Source organism: Rhipicephalus microplus, chromosome X, assembly GCF_043290135.1.
Source record: "Rhipicephalus microplus isolate Deutch F79 chromosome X, USDA_Rmic, whole genome shotgun sequence".
Lineage (NCBI taxonomy): Eukaryota > Metazoa > Arthropoda > Arachnida > Ixodida > Ixodidae > Rhipicephalus > Rhipicephalus microplus.
This window is the reverse complement of record NC_134710.1, coordinates 12136826-12157669: the sequence shown is the minus strand read 5'-3', so window position 1 is coordinate 12157669 and position 20844 is coordinate 12136826. Positions and strand designations below refer to the sequence as shown.

The 20844-nt window shown below is 43.6% G+C and overlaps 1 protein-coding gene across 3 annotated transcripts in view; it reads right to left on the bottom strand.

Annotated features, from left to right (window-relative positions):
• Positions 1–494: 494 nt before the first annotated feature.
• LOC119175661 (transcription elongation regulator 1) overlaps positions 495–20844 on the bottom strand; it is a 253503-nt gene continuing 233153 nt past the window's right edge. For 2 of the 3 annotated variants that reach the window (XM_075881832.1, XM_075881833.1), the window contains 5 exons: positions 11771–11962; positions 10128–10334; positions 1391–1548; positions 1268–1328; positions 495–737 (listed from right to left, as the gene is read on the bottom strand). In XM_075881832.1, the coding sequence (XP_075737947.1) occupies positions 600–737; positions 1268–1328; positions 1391–1548; positions 10128–10334; positions 11771–11962 (756 nt within the window). In that variant the 3' untranslated portion in view covers positions 495–599. The remainder of the gene's footprint in view (positions 738–1267; positions 1329–1390; positions 1549–10127; positions 10335–11770; positions 11963–20844) is intronic. The other variant, XM_075881834.1, reaches the window with a different exon arrangement.

Genomic DNA, 20844 nt, shown 5'->3' with positions numbered 1-20844 from the left:
GTTCGCTTCCTCCATTTTGTATCGACATTCTTCATGTACAAGTAGCTGAAAACCTTCCTAGCCCAACGCTCCTCCTTCATTCCTCTCAATCGCTTCTCAAATTTTATCTTGCTGCTAGCTTCCCTGCCATCAAACGATGGCATGAAAAGTAGCAGCAGCGCCACCTGGCAGCATCCGCGTAAAAGGTGACATTTGATCTCGGTCGGTCGCACCACTCGAGCATATTCTAGTTCACTATAGTTCTGGCTTTGCAGTAACCGTTAGCCCAGCCTATAAGAATGAAATAATCAAAAAGCAAAGAATTGGGTGAAATACACTTCACATATACTCACAGTTTTGGCTTTCCAATATGGCTTTCCAGCAGCTATTTCTTACCACTACTCACCTGTATAAGACTCGGGATAGCGAATCTTATGCCACATGCAGCTCAACGTTTCAAGAACAATTGAAGAGTGAGCAAAAGATTGCGTAAGTCAAGACTAGTCCAGAATGGGTTGGAGTCTACAGATGTCCTTTATTAAAAGGCACCATCAGATGCAAGCATGGAAGAAATGAAGGATGGCATAGACAGCTTTAAAAGAAAATGGTGGCAACAGCAGCTACTTGGAGCGCCGAGTGGGCTCAGATGCTGTGGGTGGAGGTGGTGGTCCCCTGCGGTCAAGATCTTCAACATATGCCATTAAGAGCTTGCGCCGCTCATCAGGTATGCAGCCGAGCACAAGGTATCGTTTGTCTTTCTGTAAAGCACACAAAGAAACCAATTAGCACCTATTTTTTCTTTTCATATGAGTGTCTCAATTCTTCTATATGCTTAAAAAAAAAAGAATGGCTACCAAAGAATAGAAAATGCAGCTGAGAACAGGAGAAGGAAGGTTAAATGGTGAAATTAATGAATTTACAGGCACAAATGGAATCTGCTCCCGCAGGTCAGGATAAGTTAGAGATGTGAAGGAGGCCTTTACCCTGCAGAGCACACAGAATAGGCGAATGATGATAAACCAAATTTTACCTTCATTTAATTTTATCTGACAAACTCACTATATCTGCTCTCATTAGACAAATGGTTTGGCTGTTTTAAATGTACGCAACAAACTGCCTTTTACATATACCAATAACCTTTGCAAAATCACATTCCTAGTTAAAAAAAACAATTGCCTATACCTTTTCAATAGAGAATAGTGATTACTTTTTTCGCAAAAGATTTTGAAGCTATGCAGATATTAAAGAGCAATGTTTTAAATGGTGACATCGTACATCAGGTACATACCTCAAGGACCTTTTGAATATCTAACAAATGCTGCTCAGACTCCTCAATCTGCTTTTTGGACCTGCACAACAAAAATAACCATGAGCTCCAAGCTACTATGAAGACACCAAAATTGTTACTAACTTGTAAGTTATTGTCTTGGTTTCTTTTAGCAGTTCACGAAAATCAGACTTGGCAGCAGTCATTTTATCCTTGAGGTACTCTTTGAACTCCTTTTCACACTTCCGTTCACTCGATGAAAACTTGGCATACCGTGGGTCCTCACGTATCACTTTTTTAACCTGCAAAGAAATTAAGATGAAAGAGCTTGTAAGAATGCACTAGTTCCTTACAGTAGCTTTGAAAAACCTGTCGAAGGCAAGATGTAAATCAACAGCTCCTGCTATGTATTTTACTCAGTACACCGAGCTGTGAATGTGGTACTTTATTGCGCATCACTTTACATGAAAACAACAGATCTAACCACTAGGTCTCATTCTGCCAGTACAGTCTACACTCATTATAACAAACCCACATAAAGTTTGATCTCTGTGTTAAATTAATGAGGCAAACTTAGCTTTTCACGGACCACAACACAATGAACTATCAGCTACAATAGACAAAATGAGAGTAAATTTTCGTTGATATTTGACACATAAAGCATACTTTTGCCGTGTTGACACAGGCTGACAACTGACTTGACCATGCCGCCACGCTGGCTACATTGGTAGCTTCCGGTCAAGCCAAGCCTCGAGCCAAGCCAGTTTTATTTATTTATTTTTAATTTACAAATACTGTTGGCTGTCATGGCCGTAACAGGGTGTGCACAGTAAATTTTATCATACAACAAAAACAAGTACAACATTTAGTAATGAAGACGTAACTAGAAAAATACATTTTTTTTCAAAACAAAAAAACATTTAAAAACGCTGTAGAAAGGCGTAACGTACATACAGACATTGCAATGGTATGTAATATGAAGTAATTACACGATGTATTTCTGAACAACATGGCAATGTATGTGTATCACTAGCATTAGTCAATGTTACGATATATTTTTAATGCACTCTTCAAAGCTTTCAATGCTCTTCGAATTCAGTACAGATACTGGCATCCGATTTTCCACTGTTATTGTTAGTAGAAAAAAACAAATACGCGTACACATCAGGATTAGACACGACGTTGGTCACACCAATTATTCAAATGTTGCAGTTGACTGAAATGCCGCACAGAGTGATAGCATCATTGTTCAAGGGTGCTTACCAGTCTCTTATCCCAACTGTCTTTTCAAGCTAAGTGTAAATAAGAAGCTTTTGTTTGTCTTTTGCACTAAATGTGTGTCGTTCATTACAGTAACATTGTTAGGCATTGGGACAAAAGCTTTAAAAGTAAGACATTCTGGTGCTCTAAGCAGATGAGTTCTACTGTCAAATTAGAGTAATAACGTGAGAAGTGTTTCAGTGCTGCTCAGCTCAGAACTCTCATACCAACTTCGGAGCATCCAGCGAGCCGTTGACACTGCGAAAAAGCAACAGCTCTCAGCGCCGAATTTAAGGTGTGTTGCCATACTTGAAAATGTTTCTTCAAAAAAAAACTCAACCTTTTTTAATATTTTAAGAATGTACAGAAATTCTGAGTTGAGCTGCAGTAAAAATGAAGTTTCTATCTACTTCCGATAGAGAGTTGTGCTCATTTTTATAGGTACTGGTAGACCTCTGGGCAACCAAAACTGATATTTTGTGAAAATTCACAGGATACATGTAAATTAGTTCATGGTGTGAAGCATACTAAAGCCTAATAAATTTAAGCAATGGGAGCAATGGCAACTGCGATTAATTTTTATTCAAATTGCGTCAATTGCCATGCAGAGGCACATGAGGTGTCACAGTGTTTACACTGCACCGGCATGTCGTACTGACATTTTGAAAGCTATTTTTTCGTCACTTCAGCATCCTAGGTTGCTGCCTTACAGAATATAACAAGAAATGGCTAAGGTCTGAGTGAAAGAAAGGCAGAAACTCAAAGTGTGGAAAATTGATGTGAACACAACCACAGACTTAATACTATACTGACTTTAGAGGAAAAGCTCCCCATAGAGCGCATGCATTTAAACTTATAACAACACAGATATTGCCATGACAGAATGATTCTCTGATTTCGGGCGATGTCTCACTCCCACTCGCTACTGCATGCTACGTTCACACCAGGAATTTACCGTATTTACTGGTGTAATGAACGCATTTTGTTTTATAAAAAAATCTGAGCAAAGTTGGGAGTGTATTTAATATGCGGGGCAATTTTTATAAAAACCTTTTCAAGATGAGCAAAAAATACCATCATAGAAAAAGAAAAGAAGCTTTGTTGCTTAGCTTTCCGGAACTGCCATTTGAGTACGCTGTTTCGATATAGCTTTTTTGTTACCCTTGGCTTATCTTCGGTGGCTTATGGTGCTATTGTCTGCAAGCTGTCTCTGCGCTGCCCGCGCACACCATAGAAGCGTTTTGCGGCTATCTTTTCTCACAACCATTTAAACACAACAGTGGTATCTGCTGTGATTTATGACGCACTTGCTATGACGCACTTTGCCAACTTCGTAGTAAACTCGCTCAACGACCGCGACAACACCATTGACATTGTAGCAAGTAACCCAAATTGCAGCAAGCTATCACTAAAGCATCAAAATAAACCGTCGATAAGAAAATAAACGACAAAATACAGCCGCCGCCTTGCTACCCCTATGAGATGTTACGGGTGGATAACAAGCACGAAAAGCAAATTGCAACTAAAGCGAGAATCAGGGGTGCTACACCATGTTGCGGAAATAGTTGCAATCTTTTTTGGGTGACGAGCGTTTTTTTTTTCTTCTTGTTTTCCAGAAACCTGTGGTGCAAGAATGACGAATGGGTCTTCACGATAGCCATGGCGACCGCAAATCCTGTCATCGTTGCTCGAAAATCTCGTGCATGTGCCTGGGCCTTGAAGTTTTGCAATCGCAGGAAGCAACTGACAGTTGGCGCGGTCAGTTTTGCTACCTTCACTCTCTGTGTGCTTGTCAGTTGCAATGCCTCTACACTCGCACTGTTTGTAAACGTGGCGTGCACATATAGAAAGAAAAACAATACGACAGTGGGCGAGGGGAGAGCGAGCCGAGGCAGGTTGTCATAAAAATTTAAAAACGGAAGAAATCCAATGGGCAAGGAGGCGCAAAGTGTCAGCGGGACTGCAGAGGAAGAATGCTGGGGGTGTGTTTATTATGCGAGTGTGTTCATTACGCGAATAAATACAGTATCCTGCTTTACGACTTTTAGCTTGATCACAGTTCAAGACTGTCACATAAGGTTGAGTTGGCTATTGGCAACGAAATACGTGGACAACGAGAGACTACGATTCTCACAATGCGCAAGCAAGCCAGTGCAATCGGTCGCACAACCATGACTTCAAACGTTGATAAGGATAATGGCGCCATCTAGCATGCAAGCCTGCAAACACACTTTTTCCACGAGCAATAAATTGCATAAATAGCTATTTAATTTTTTAAAATATAGTCAATATAAACATCAAACAATTTCTGTCAGTTTATAACACGTGAACACACTTGTTGATGATTTATGTTTTGCAAAAATATGTTTTTGAAGCACTATATTTAGCACTTCTGTAAATTACTGTAATGGCAACCAGGACAATGTAATAACATGTCGCTGCTCTTATAGTTATAGCTTTATTGGCCCAGATTTTTTTCTATAGTCTGTTAAGTTAACTCTATGGGTGCAACCAAGTGCAAGCTCTAGGTAAACGACAAAACAGGCACAGGAGAGGTATTTACAAATACGTCTTGAACAAAGGCAAGGCTGCTTATGCTGACATCTGTTTAGATGATAAATTTCATGGAATATGTATGACGGGAAACCCATAATGCTAATGAATGCTTCCATGAGATGCGTTGGCAGCGTGTGCTTAAAGATGTTAATGTACGCCCGTGCACTGTTTTGTTTGTGGTACAGTCGACAACTGACTTCCTCGACCCTCAAGAAACAGTGAAAACGTCCAGAAAACTGAGCAGCCTGGAAAAACAATTGCAAGAGAAAACACTTTTTAATAGGTATTTTTTGCTGACGGAGTGGGAAAAAGGCAAACATTTTTTTTTACATGGCACTTCACTTGCCTACGATGATGTTTGCCTTAATTTCAGTTCACGTAATGCTGTCACTGTACACCAATGACAGTGTCAGTGGTTGCGTCATCACTGAGCATGTTGGCTGTATAGACACTGCCTCTTCTATTTCGGCGTCGGAGTTGTCAGAATCCTCCGTAACTTGACGAATGATTTTGTCATCGGTAAATTCTGCTCACAGCTCGAGGTTTTTGCCAGCGTCGGCGAAGCCCTTCGGCTGGGATCGAAACACCGGCAATGTCCGCAAGTGGTAGATCATCGCTCACGCTGTCCACTCCGGGCGAAATGGCCATCTTGGCAACCAGTATGAAGCTTGCGTGGCAAAAACAGTACCGAAGGGTCTTCCTTGCCTTTCTGTATCGAAGGGTCTGTGGCGTAACCCACTTCCACGATTCTGCATGTGTGCCAATGGTAGACCATAGTTAAACAGCATAGCTTGTCTTGCTGTCGGAGCCCAGCCTGCACAGCACCATGAAGCTACGACTGGCAACGAATTAGCCCCTGCACTGGATTGCAGCCTTTTTATTTTCGAGGGTACGACAGCCACCAATGTTATTAGATCCTGTCAGTTGTAAAACTGCGCCTGGGAGCAGGGTGAAAATGTGGCTCTCTGCCGTCTTCTCTCACGAGGTGGCGCCACCGCCGCGATCAGCCCAGTTGCTACGAAAGTTTCGCAAAACAGCAGCGCGCCACCATATGAACATTCCTTCTCTTTATCCCATTCACTTATCGTATTTAATCGATTCTACCGCGCCCTCGATTGTTACGCGCGCCCGGTTTCCACAAGCAAAAAACACACACATCGATTGCAACGCGCACCCATTTTTCTCGGTGACCCGCTTGATCACACCACTCGGGAAAACGACTCCTTTTGAGAGCGTCTTCCGTTTAAATATGAGGTATGGGGGAAGCTTGTGCCTATCTGACGTGCAACGGAGCACTGCTGTCACTCTAGTTTTACCGTGGCCTGATGTCAGCACACAAACTTGCTTCGCCCCCTGTTGCTGTGCCGCAAGCCGTTGTTGTGCCGCAAGTTTAGGAGGAACCTCTGAAGACTGACGCTTTTCTTCGTACTCCTCCAGCAACTTCCGGCATATGCCCGTTCGCCTTCGGAGGGAAAAGCCTTTCCTCTTCATAAAGTTAGTTAGCCAGCACCTGCTCGCTTTAAACTGGCTCCGCATTAGCCCTTTTTCTAAGGCTAAGCGCATAGCCCGCACTTGGAGCAGTTCTGTCGTCACGGGCCGCTGTGCCGCTCACTGCTTAATCACATACTCGCCGAGCAGCTCTTCAATTTGTGGAAACCGACCCTGCTGTGGTCCACTGAAGCCTTTGCGTGAATCTTTGCTGTCGACAATATTCTGCTTTTGTTTCCGCCAGTCCCGCACGCACGTTTCGGGAACTCCGAACGACCGCGATGACTTTTCTTTTAAAAACAGCACTGTGGTACACTTGTTGAGTTTTTGGAGTCGGCCCTACCACGCCGTCGATGCTAATGTACTACAAGATGACGAACTCCTCAGCACACGTACGAAGTGCCGCACATGGGAAACACATAGGCAGAAATGGCCGACGCGCCATGCCGACGCACATAGGGGGCGGCCATTTTGAAAGTGCCGATGGCAATAGAATGACCATATTAATTTTTTTTTTCGTACTCGCTTCTAACGCACATGCGATTTATGAACTCGCTTAACCGGAAAAAAGGTGCGCGTTAGATTCAAGTAATTACGGTATGTTTCACTGCTCTTCTTAGCATTAGGTATATAAGAAATATCCTTCTTTGTGCACTCTGTAAAAAACAGCTAATGGGTGAATGAACAAGACACTAAGACTTTTTGTGCAAGGTATATTATTTTATGCGCACGTAAAACGGCCCGGTGACATAAAAATACAAAAGTTCGTTTGGCAATATTCACAAAAGACGCGCTTTCTTGTTTGCTACAGTTACCTTGTGACTGTTTTCTAGATGAAAATTCGTATCCGTCACGTAAAAATGCATACACATCACAATAAATAAATTCACTTCGTGCATTAATGCGAGCATATGGTCTGCGCAGCCACCCAGTGGGAGGCAGTACCTCTCTAGATTATCTAAAACCTTCCCGAATATGTCTCCGCATTCTTTCTTTCTGTCTTGCACTCTTTCAGTCACTCTAGCGATGGTCGAAAGCTCGTCGAAGAGTGATGCAGGGTTTTATATGGCAATCGCGTCGTCTGTGGAGCACACTTGTTCACCATGGTCATAATCAGTGGGCACTGCGTTTACATTTTCACCTTCATTTCGATTCTTGCTGCGCTTAACATCAAGGGCTGGCTGCACGATAGGAAGCCTGCACTTCTTGTGGGCTTTGATAAATATTTCAGGCAACTATGAACAAAACATACAGCATCTTAGCGTCCACTTATCACGTGGTATGATGACCACTTTATTCATTTATTTATTTATGTATTTATCTATTCATAATACCTCAAAGGTCTTGCACGGGACAATGCATCAGGGACATGTGGTGACATTACACTTCACCATTAGCGCTGTGGACAAAATACCCAACGAGGTCTTCTGACTGGAAGTGCAAGTTACACACGCCACAAGAGCTGGTAAGTATTTTGTCGAGCCCCAGAATGGTGCACTGCCATTTGCTAAGACATGAAAAAGTCTTCGGCGGCCTAAAAAGGTGAATCTTCTTGCTAGAAGATCACAATAAGTTGTAGCCACTTCTACAGCTGGTCACAAAACACCAGGAGCATAGCCAGGGGGTGCCTTCCCCAAAATAAAGGAGATTCTCCCCCCCCCCCCCCCCCACCTGAAAAAATTTCTGGCTACACGCACCGAGGCATATTAGACGCAAAGCATCTTAGAGCGGGGTTACATCTGATGCTCGGCGTGACCAACCCTACTGCTCATGAGCAAAAGCTGGCCCAAGCACAGGCAGAACGCGCTACCGCGTCCGGCCTGTGTAAGGGGCTAGGGAAGGCCCTGTGGCCTGACCTAAAACCTCACCCCCTAACACCCCCTCAGCAAACAAGTGATGGCGTTGGGGAACAAAATTATGGAGACACAGGATGAAGCAACGCCAAGTCAGAACGCACTGAACTGTCTAGCCTATTCGAACCTGCGTAAGTAGCTGTGTGTAAGAGGCTGTGGCCTCTCTCCCTTACGCTCTAGCTCTCAGCATTTGATGCCTGGCGAGATTGCGGAGAAACGGAAGGCTCGACGTGCTGAAGCGCAACCTAAACATTGGCAAGCGGACCCCGAGCTCCGGTCTAAGGAAACACAGCGCAAACAGACACAGCGGAAAACTGCTACGAATGAAACACGGGCTCGACATGCCAAAACACAACAGCAGCGTCAGCAAGCAACCCCGTGGTACGCAACACCGACGTTGAAGCCAAGCAACACCGTCAAGCCCACCCGTGGTCTGTCCACAGCCAACGCGAGTCCAATGGCCATGCAGAATGCCTCGCTAGACAACTTTAACACCGGGGCTTCAATGGTGCCAATGCCACTAAATAACACCGAATACGGCAGTAACATATAACGAAAACACTCAGTCAAACCGATGCAAATGCGGCGTACACCACCGGTGCTGCTTCGCATCGCCTCTGGTCCCTTTTAGCGGGTGTTGGTGGTTTTTTTATCACAAAGTCCGCCGCATTGTCCTGGCGCATAGATAACTAATGTGAGAAAAAAAGTGTGCATTTCGGCACCGCTCCACGGGCGCGACAAAAAGGGTTCAGGCGCCGCGGCGGAGTTTACAACTTAAAGTATTTAGCAACATTGGCAGCCGCGGCGTGGTGGGTTCGAGGGTTGGAAAACAACCAAAATGACTGTGTCGATAGAGACTTCAAGTCTGCGGTTAGTGGAAAAAGTCCGGAAATTCGCATGGTGAAGGCTATAAATGTCCGGAATTTCGGGCATCTGAGAAATCGGGCGTTGACTGTATAGGATTGTATATGAGAGTCAGTTGTACTTGTTACAACGAGGCTTAAAATGCATGGTTCTTAATAGAGATTGATTGATTGATATGTGGGGTTTAACGTCCCAAAACCACCATATGATTATGAGAGACGCCGTAGTGGAGGGCTCCGGGAATTTCGACCACCTGGGGTTCTTTAACGTGCGCCCAAATCTGAGCACACGGGCCTACAACATTTCCGCCTCCATCGGAAATGCAGCCGCCGCAGCCGGGATGCTCTCAATAGAGATTTCAAGGAGAATTTGATTTACTTTGTTATATCCATTATTTTGTTATTTCCCGTTACGTTATAACGAGGTTTGAGTGTAGCTGCTGCAGCTGGAAACACAGCCATCCACATGAGAAAGAGTTGGCAAAAGTAAATTAAAGACTATTTTTCTTCGAAGTGATCTACCAGCTGGTGTGCTGAATTTGGTGGAAATAAGTGCATTGTTCTTTATTATTTTGCCTTTTTTTGCCTTTCAACGGCCGTTTTTCTCTGCACCTGCAACGATATTTGTTGGTGAGTAGATTCTCTCTTGCTGGCTAATTGTCGGTAGAAATGCATATTGGCTATGACAAACTAATGTTTAAAACAAAGTAGTTAGGACTCCCCCTTCAACTTCGTTGTAACGAGGCTTGACTGTAGCAACCTCCCATGGCTTCCACCAAATGCTTCTGTAAAATTGAAGCTGCACGCTAAGTATGAATGAACAATTCCATACATTTTTTATCGGGCTTAACCAAGACCCACCTGTTTCCAAGTGGAGCTGAGCGTGATGCTTGGCGTTTCATCAAGCAGATCTCGATACTTGTCCTTTTTTTTGCGCTGCAGCTGCTCCAGGTGCTCAGCAAACAGCTTGTCACGTTCTTCCCGCTCCAGTGATTCCACTAGATCCCAACGGTGGTCTTTACGCAAAGTGCGTTTAGCCTCACGCCATGAGGAATCTGGATTTCGGACCTGCAAAAATAATGCGTGCCTGTACTTTTCCAGCAGGATCACACAATATTGTAACAATGAACCTGCACTGTGGATCGGTGATAAGAATAGCAGTAATGACAATTATGTTGTGATAAACTTGCTAATAATTTGTGTATTCATCTACCAGATTGACTGGGTAAACTAGAGTATATAAAATATCCTAGACAATCTGCTGCTCATATACACAGCAGATGAGGCATTCATTTCCCAAACTATAGACGGTTTTCAAGACTATAGACGTGGAAACATGCCGCGCGCCAGCCATCTTGTACATCTTCATGTGGCTGAACATGCCCTTTTTACACCACGCACTGCCAATAGCTGTTGCTGCATGACTGGAGTGGACAATTAACATGCAGTGACTCAAACAAAAAACACTCCTCTACGTGTTATTGCCACTTCTCCATCAAGAAAAACTAGCTTCCAGAATATTGACGCTGTACTTAACTTCCAACAATGGAGGTACATGCGGTGCCACAGAGGCTCAATATAATGACAAAAGATACATCACTGAAATACTAAGAAAAGGTGGCAATATGGAAAAGCTCTTGGTGTGTTTAGTGCCAGACCCAGAATATTTTGGGCCAGAAATACTGCTTGACAATATCTCCAAAGGTTGTACAAGGACTAAATTGATTTGTCATCAAATTCAGGTCATGTCATGACTGGTGAATACATAAGCAAGATTCCACTGTACTGTATTATGGTGCTCAGACGTGCTCAAGAAATATATTTGGAGCTTAGGGATCACTTGTACATTATTCTAAATTTTTTTTCAACTGGATTCACTTGGGCTCAAGCTCAACAAAATATTACTCATTCGATTTCACTCAGACTCAGTGACACAGCTCGAACCGAGTCTGAGTGAGTCAGACCCAGGGCGTTAACTTCGATTGTGGTGTCATTGCTTTTTACCGCTAATATCTCACGTAATTGGTTCTCTACATGGTGCCTCTTATGACTTTATTATCCTTGGCAGAACTTATCAGTACTTGCAATTTAGTTGGAAATTGTCCATGAGGGAACATGAGATGTTTTTATTAATAATTTATTGTGAAAGAGTTGGAGAGTTCATAGTTCGCACCTCTGATCAATTGCACCAAACGAACGCTAGTGCGCTATTAGACGTGAGCGAGTAGACATGAGCATAAACAAGAGCCGACATAAGACTAACAATATTGCCTAAAATGAGAAGACAGGAGAGTATAGGTCGGGGAAAAAAAGGGGGATCTCACTAAGACTCACTCAAGAAATGCATAAATCTTGCGCGCTCGGTGCTCCCTTAGACTCTAATAAACTTTCCAAGCTAGACTCACTCAGACTAAGACTCCCGAGCTAGTATGCTCGGCTAAGCTATCCTGGAGTTGCACTGTTATGTCCTTGTGGCTACGCAAGTATTATAGACAATTCCTTACCAAGTCAGTGAGCAAGGCGATGAAATGCTGAACAGCCTCATCATGCTTATGTTGCTCGCGTTCCTTGTCGCGCTCACGCAAATGCGTGGACAATGTCCTTTGCACCTCCTTTTCCCTCTCACGCAAGCTTGCTTCAATTCGTTCCTGCTTTTCTCGTTCCCGCGCGCTCTCATCTTCATCCTCATGGCCTTGCTGAAAACAAAGAACACAAAACGTGCCTCGAATCAGTTTACTGCCACCTTCTCATCCAAAACCACTAGATAATTGCAGAGAAACATTGCATGCAGAAAGCTACAGCTGTCGCTGCGTTGACGCAACAATTTACCCACTTTACCTATGCACGGATTTAATGGTATGAACACTCTCATAAGAAATGCACGTAGGGTGACTGCATGCAGCAGCATCGATGCTAAAGCTGTAGTGACCAAAGGAACGCACTATGCACAATGACAAAGAACCGGAGAGTTATCTTCACTACGCATACCACTTGATAGTTTGGGCTAAGAGACAGTGCCAGAACACACAGCCTAGGGAACAGAAGCAGCACGCTCGGAGCATGGTAGCACATTTTTTTTTTTTTGGGGGGGGGGGGGGGGCACACATATTTACAACAACATAGAGGAGATTATGGCGGCAAGTCTCATGAAGGCTTGGGCAAGTCTGTGTTCTCCAAACATACCATTTTCTAGGAACTCCTGACGCTGCTTGGAATATCATGTAGTCAACTCAGTCTTTCTTTCCCCACAGAAACTCATGTGGTCATCAAAACTTTTGCCATTGAGGCTCTTATAGAGCAGTTTGGCACAATTACAGTAAACGTTATTTTTTGAACTCAGTTCATTCAAACTGACGGCCTGGTCCTGAATAAAACACAATGGTGGGCTACGTTCGCATCCATGAATTGTGAGTAAGCGTGAACAGACAAGGACGTAGAAGAGAACTGACACGGACAGAGCGCTATTTCGACTGATCTTTTATTTTTGCACGAACCGAGCAGGTGTACAATGCATTATCACAACATAGCAAAAAATATTTCATGTCACTGCATCAAATCAAGGTAATGAAGTTATTTTTTAGAAAGCGATACTGAAGGTTGGCTAATGCACATATGTGATAATCTCCCAATTTCATACGCCTCCATAATCTTCCTCATCATCTTGCCAGGTGCCTTACATAAGATTGCCATGTGTTTTAACAAGAGCTTGCATTCACAATCTCGGTAATGAACGTTCAAATGACTTAAGATTGCTTTCGTGACATTATAATGATGCTCTTTCAATCTGATTGATACATAGGCCGGTCTGAACAACAGAGGTTCTTGAACAGGAAAGCAGAACAGCATAAAAAACATTACAAGCACACTTTACAAAATGTGTCCTATGAATAACGAGACAAGCATTTACACTGTTACATTCTGGTTTAACGTGTTGACGTAACTTTTGTAGGTGTCCGACAGCGGGAAAGAGCACGTCCACCCCTGACTTTGCAGCGATTCTTCTGAGATTGTGTGAAAGGCCATGCATGTATAGCACGACGGCTACTTTTTTGCTGTCACCACTTTTGCATTTAGATGGGTGTTTTAGCTTTCTGCTCATGCCCTCTGTGACCGAGCTCAGCACACATACTGGGTAACTTGACTTTGCTAAGCGCTTGGTTTGGTTCAGAAAACTGCCTTCCACTTTCGGGTTACAGAACTTCATAAGGGACTTACTAAAACAGGTTTGTACAATGGCATTTTGAACGAGCTTTGAATGGGCGCAGGAAAACGGCAGTACGAGCTTTATTGACTCTTGGCTCATTACTCCAGCAAACTTTCTGTGATGAAAAGTGGAGTCCGAGGTTTAAAACCTAATGGAAATTGCCCTCGGGCACTTGATGCATCAACACCGATGGGGACAGGGCCTCCGTGAATGTGGTTGCGATTTTTGAGACCTCGCAGTCAAAACTACTTCATTCATTATTTAAAACAACTAAGAAATCATCCGCAAATCTTAATACAAGCACAAAGTCGGGGTAATCATTGAGGCGACCGTGAAGAGCCAGGTCACGATTGCCTAAGTGCAAGTCACTTGAGCAGTTAAGCAGGGAGCAATACAAGACCCAATACAGATTCTATTCTTTTCTTTAACAACAGTGTCATCCCATGTCACGTGAGTAGAATTAACGTGCAAATAAAGAAGCTCCAGAAATGAATCGCATGTCAGACCAGAAGTGCTTTGAAAAGCTACTACTCTACACTTATCTAAGCAATGGCCTACACATTTCATCAAGTCACCTTGAGGTAGAGATTAGTGAAGATCTTTCAGATCAATAGAGGAGGCCGCAAGGTTTCTGTCTTGATTGTTTTTAATTAAATCAACAACATGTTTATAGTTGCGTACTAGAAACGGGCCTTCGACTGACAAAATTTTCAAGGACTCTTTTAAGAGAACAGGATAAGCAAATATATTTTTAAAAAAAGTTTTGCCTTATTTGAAATTTGTAGCCTTTTCTGAACCAGAATCAGTCATTTGTCTGTCTTAGTACGACTTTTTTCCACTAAAATGACATATTTAAAAACATGTGTGGTAGCCTGCCTAGCCCCCATACTTATGTAGCAAGAGATTCCTTGCCGTTCAAGCATCATAGCCTTATGAAGAAGTTACAGTTTGCAAGCTGGAGTGCATTTGGCATGTTCAGAAAAAAATGGGCCCAGAATTGCGGAAACGAAAGAAATCAGAGGCATCAAGCTTTTTGTCAGAAATATATATCTGGTTGGCGATGTCTTAGTGGTGTCGTCATTGGCAGGCACCAAAATTATTATCGTTAGGCCATTCAAACAAATAGACCCAGCTTTGAGGACATGTGAAAAGCTGTCCGATCCACATACACATATTTCCATGGGACCAAAAAATATCAATCAATCCACCAACAGAATTTGCTCGAAGGACTCCGAAAATTTGTGTAAAATCAACAAAGCCCAGTTGAATGGTGAATCATACGTTCATAAAGAACACCTTCCAGCATCTGTTATTGAGGCTGTTGTGCCATATTATCTGGAACTAGCTAATCCAGAATTACTTCCTAAATGACTCCGAGGGAAAACTCAAAACCACAACGATTCGTTGGACTGTCGTGTGCGAGCGTGTTCCTAAAAATGTTTTCGTGAAGCTCCAAAGACTGTAACTATGCATTCTTGATGCTGTGTTCACTTTTAATGATGCCAATATAGCCCGTGTGAATGTGCTGAACTATTTTAGAATTTTACCAGGGCACTTCACAGTTCCGGGCCTCCGCACCATCGAACTGCGTCGACAGTACTATGCTGGCATGGCTCCATAGCAAGTGACAAATGAAGCCCGTCAGGAAAGACGTTTCAATACAAAAAACAAAAACAATAATATTGGTGATAAGTATTTGGCTGGTGCCTATTTAACAAGTCCGTCAATTTACTGTTATCTCGTTGTAACTGAAGTAATGCAGATTTTGAACATTAAATGCGATTATCTCAGAACATGCCTTTTCTGTTTTTATGTTCCTTTTTCTCAGCAACCACAGTATCTGGAATCATAGTTTTCGGCCAGTATTTAAATGACATAATGGGCAATAAAACAGAATTAATGTTGTGTGAGAAAGTGCTATTTTGCAACATGACATCTAATCTTATAGCTAATATTGAGTGGTAATTAGATACCTGAAGTATATAATTTACAAAAAATTAGCATTACAATTTTCAGAGGAATGACTCATGATTACAATATTAGTAAAATAATTACTGTATCTTTTATGATTAGGGAGAAAAAGACACTTAAACTTCAACTAAAATACCACGCTGGTATAGGGCTTACCCTGTTCCCTTAAAAAAGTTGCTACATGTTTCTGCCAGCTTGGATTATCAGACACTATCACACAGAACGGAAAATAAGGCTTGTGCGTCTTTGCAGAAATAAACACATCATGGGGATTTTTCGTGCTCTTTTTCAACTTATCGAGACAAATGATTCAGTTTGAAGCTTCTGCACAGCTTTTGGGGGTCATTTTGAACTTTCTTAAGGGCTAAGTCTTTATGAACCTGAAAAATAGACGAAATGACTTCATGAGCTTTTGAATTATAAGTAGCCTTATCTAACACAATAAAAAACCACCTTCCTTATCTGCGAGAACAAGTGTGAGCGAGGAAAACTTTCCTACGAGGGGACCTAAATGCATAACCACATCCACTCCTTCCGATAAACACTTTTCTGACTCGGCGTTATGCAAAAGCTTCAAACTGGACCATTTATTTCGGTCGATTGAAAAGAGCACAAAAAAATCACCTTGATTTGTTTTTTCTGCAAAAACTCACAAATCTGATTGCACGTTCTATGTGATGGTGTCTGAAAATGCAAGTTCGCAGAAATATGAAGTAACTTTAAAAAAAAGTACCGTAATTACTCGAATCTAACGCGCACCTTTTTTCCGGTTAAGGGAGTTCATAAATCGCATGCGCGTTAGAATTGAGTACGAAAAAAAAAATGAATATGGTCATTCTATTGCCATCGGCATTTCCAAAATGACCGCCCCCTACGTGCGTCGGCATGGCGCGTTGGCCATTTCTGCCTATGTGTTTCCCATGTGCGGCACTTCGTACGTGTGCTGAGGAGTTCATCATCTTGTAGTGCATTAGCATCGACAGCATGGAAGGGCCGACTCCAAAAAACTCGAGTGCACCACAATGCTGCTTTTAAAAGAACAGTCATCGCGTGTGCAGAAACGGACGAAAATCGGGCCGCATCGCGGTCGTTCGGAGTTCCCGAAACGTGCGTGCGGGACTGGCGGAAACAAAAGCAGAAGATTGTCGACAGAAAAGATTCACGCAAAGGTTTCAGTGGACTACAGCAGGGTCGGTTTCCGCACATTGAAGAGCTGCTCGGCGAGTACCGTAATTACTCGAATCTAACGCGCACCTTTTTTCCGGTTAAGCGAGTTCATAAATCGCATGCGCGTTAGAATCGAGTACGAACAAAAAATTACGGTCAATCTATTGCCATCGGCAAATTCAAATGGCCGCCCCCTACGTGCGTCGGCATGGCACGTCGGCCATTTCTGCCTATGTGTTTCCCATGTGCGGCACTTCGTACATGTGCTGAGGAGTTCGTCATCTAGTAGTGCATTAGCATCGACGGCGTGGAAGGGCCGACTCCAAAAACCCGAGTGCACCACGATGCCGCTTTTAAAAGAAAAGTCATCGCGTGTGCAGAAACGGACGGAAATTGGGCCGCATCGCGGTCGTTCGGAGTTCTCGAAACGTCCGTGCGGGACCGGCGGAAACAAAAGCAGAAGATTGTCGACAGCAAAGCTTCACGCAAAGGCTTCAGTGGACCACAGCAGGGTCGGTTTCCGCAAATTAAAGAGCTGCTCGGCGAGTATGTGCTTGAGCAGCAAGGCGAGTATGTGCTTGAGCAGCAAGCGGCACAGCAGCCCGTGACGACAGAACTCCAAGTGCGGGCTACGCAATTAGCCTTAGAAAAAGGTCTAATGCGGAGCCAGTTTAAAGCGAGCAGGTACTGGCTAACTAACTTTATGAAGAGAAAAGGCATTTCCCTTCGAAGGGCAATGGGCATATGCGAAAAGTTTTGCGGAGGAGTACGATGAAATGCTTCACAGTTTTCAGAGGTTCGTCCTAAACTTGTGGCTCTTTACTTCGACATGCCTGGCACCACAATCGTCGAGAAGAAGGGGGCGAAGCAAGTTTGCGTGCTGACATCGGTCCACGGTAAAACTACAGTGACGGCAATGCTCTGTTACACGTCAGATGGGCACAAGTTTCGCCCGTACCTCATATTTAAATGGAAGACACTCTCGAAAGGAGTCGTTTTTTCGAGTGGTGTGATCGCGCGGGCCAGAGAGAAAAATGGGTGCGCGTTGCAATCGATGCCTTACTTTTTTTTTTCGCCTTGGAAATCGGGTGCGCGTTACAATCGAGGGCGCGGTAGAATCGAGTAAATACGGTACTTGAAAATCTTGTCAGTCGAAGACCCGTTTAAAGTAAGCAACTCTGAACATGTTGTTCATTTCTTCAAAAACAATCAAGACAGAAACTTTGCGGATCTGAAGGATCTTCACTAATCTCTACCTCAAGATGATTGGATGAAATGTGTAGGCCATTGCTCAGATAAGTTTGGAATAGTAGCTTATCAAAACGCTTCTGGTTTGATATGCAATCCATTTCTGGAGCTTCTTTATTTGTACACTAATTCTACTTATGCAACATGGGATAGCACTGTTGTTAAACAAGAGAATAAAACCTGTATTGGGGCTTTTATTGCTCCCTGCTTAACTGCTTAAGTGACTTACTTATGCAATACTGACCAGGCTCTTCACGATCACCTCAAAAATTACCCTGACGTTGTGCTTGTATTCAGATTTCTGGACGATTTCTTAGTTGTTTTAAACAATGAATCATGTAGTTTCAACTGCGAGGTCTCAAAAATCATAACCATATTCACGGAGGCCCTGTTCCCATCGGTGTTGACACATCAAGTGCCCAAGGGCAATTTCATTAGGTTTTTAGACCTGGGACTCTACATTTCATCACAGAAAGTTGCTGGAGTTATGAGCCAAGAGGCAGCAAGCTTGTCCTGCCGTTTTCCTTCGCTCATTCAAAGCTCGTTCAACTAGCCATTCTACAATCCTGTTTTAATAAGTTCGTTATGAAGTCCTGTAACCCCAAGATGGAAAGCAGTTTTCTGAACAAAGCCAAGCGCTTAGCAGAGTCAGGTTACTTGGTATGCGTGCTGAGCTTGGTCGCAGAGGGCTACAGCAGAAAGCTAAAACACCCATCTAAAGGCAAAAGTGGTCACACAGCAAAGAAAGTGACCAACATGCCATACATGCATGGTGTTTCAGACAATCTCAGAAGAATCGCGAAAAAGTTAGGGGTAGACGTGATATTTTCCGCTCCCGAACGTCTACAAAAGTTATGTAGACGCGTTAATTCAGAATGCAGTGATGCCACCGAGGTCTCTTATATTGGAGCAATTTTTGGGCACATTGGAGCAGCAAAATTTTCATTTTGAAGCACTTTGGCGCAGCAAAGTTTTCCATTTTGGTGCAATCTGACGCAGCTAATATAGTCAAGAGTCTGTTGGAATCCTGTCTGGTCGGGGACAAACATAGTGCAAAATTACAAAAACGCCGACCAAGGTGAACTACACAAAACTTAAAAACACATTTTGGCTCCCCACACGGGAGCCTTGTTCACAGTGACCGCAAATGGCGTAGTGCACTTTTCTTCTTCTTACGAAAGTAGCTTCGCAAGTAGAGAAGCTACTTTCGTAAGAAGAAGAAAAGCGCACTACGCCATTTGCGGTCACTGTGAACAAGGCTCCCGTGTGGGGAGCCGAAAGGTCTTTTTAAGTTTTGTGTATTTCACCTTGGTCGGCGTTTTTGTAATTTTGCACTGACGCAGCTAACTTCACATCCTGAAGGAAAAGCACGTCGCACTTTCATTCAGGGGCATGAATATTATTTTGGGGCTCTTCTCTCCTGTGAAGAGCTAGAATATTTCCATTCCTTTCGAATCTCATGAAGGCAGTTATTTTATAGGAGCACTCCCTATTTTAGTAGATTCACACTCAGCTCAGCATGCCCTCGGCTCAGCAATTCGCACTCGGCTCTGCATGCCCTCCGCACGCGTGCGGAAGCGCGAAAACGGCTGTTATTTGCGCGAAACGAATCACGAAATATGAAGTTCATGAGGCCACGCAAACCTGCCGGCGCAACAAAACGGTTTTTTTTTACCACGGCCGTCGATTCTTTGAACACTGCGCGCGCACCGATTCAGGCAGCCATGCACTCTTTCAAAGTTTTTCTACGTGGGAGTTTCGCGGCCCTCTCAAGCAAGCTACCCAACCTGCCTCCTTCCCGTATGTTTTGGTTTTCAAGGTCGCCCTCCTGCCACATCCTCCCCTGTCTTTATCGCAACTCCTTGCCCTTCTCTCACAAGTCTGCTCTCCCCTCAGTGCATACCAACTATATGCTTCTACATGCGGCGCTCTCATTGTGAGGAGAATGAACTAAAAGGGTAGCTTTCCCAGAAGCGGAACTATTATTTGCACCAGCTTTTTGTAGAGTTACACGAGATGTGATCCAAGAGAGTTTAGCTGACAGCCTCACTTCAGTAACGTTACAATTTCTTGCTATTGCATTCATTTCTTAACCCTCATGCGGAAACCAACTTTATCAGTTATGAACAGCAGCCCCCCTTTTCCTTTTTAAGTGAATCTGCGAGCGTCAACCGCGAGTCCATAAGTGCCGTATAGTGGAGCACAGTAGTGAAATGAATGAAAATACACAGGTGCACTCGATAAGCAGTCTCGCATCATTTCTAGGCTGTTCTGGCAAAAAGTACACCAAACCCCTTGTTTTGAGTACTGTTACAGTCATCCTTTTTGCTTTTCTAAATGCTGGCATGTAGTTAAAAACAGAATCACTGCAAGGTCGAAGCAATCAATGTGATAGCAACAAACTGTAATGTTACACGAAGTAAACCTGGCAGCTATTTTGAAACCGATATCGCATAACTCTACAAAACTCTGCTACAAGAAAATACAGCCAAGCGAGGGAGAGATGCTCTTTCCCGATTGCCTCTCCGCGTTGACAGAGCAGCACATTGAAGGCTTTAGGAGCCATTCGAGCTGACAATTGCCAAAACAGCGTGGGCGCCAGCGATCGCGAGTGCACCTTTAGAATCAAGGTTCACAGCTGCTGCTTGCGCGATCACAGCCTTGATGAAAACGAAACTGTAACCATTTCGATGAAACCGGAAGCAAGATGTTTCAGCCACATTTTTCGGGTATTGGCCTTTATGGGTGTTGCACCTTGAGAGTGAATTCGAGCGCTGAGGTGTAACAGGGATGGTTCGGCGCAGGCAAAACAAGTTTGGCACACATTGGCGCAAATAGAGCAGCTGTTCTACCCATGCATCTAGAGCAATTGTAGCATCGCCTTAAGACTTTGTAATGCCCTAACCAAAGCATTAATTGATTGATATGTGGGGTTCACCGTCCCAAAACCACCATATGATTATGAGATGCGCCGTAATAGAGGCCTCC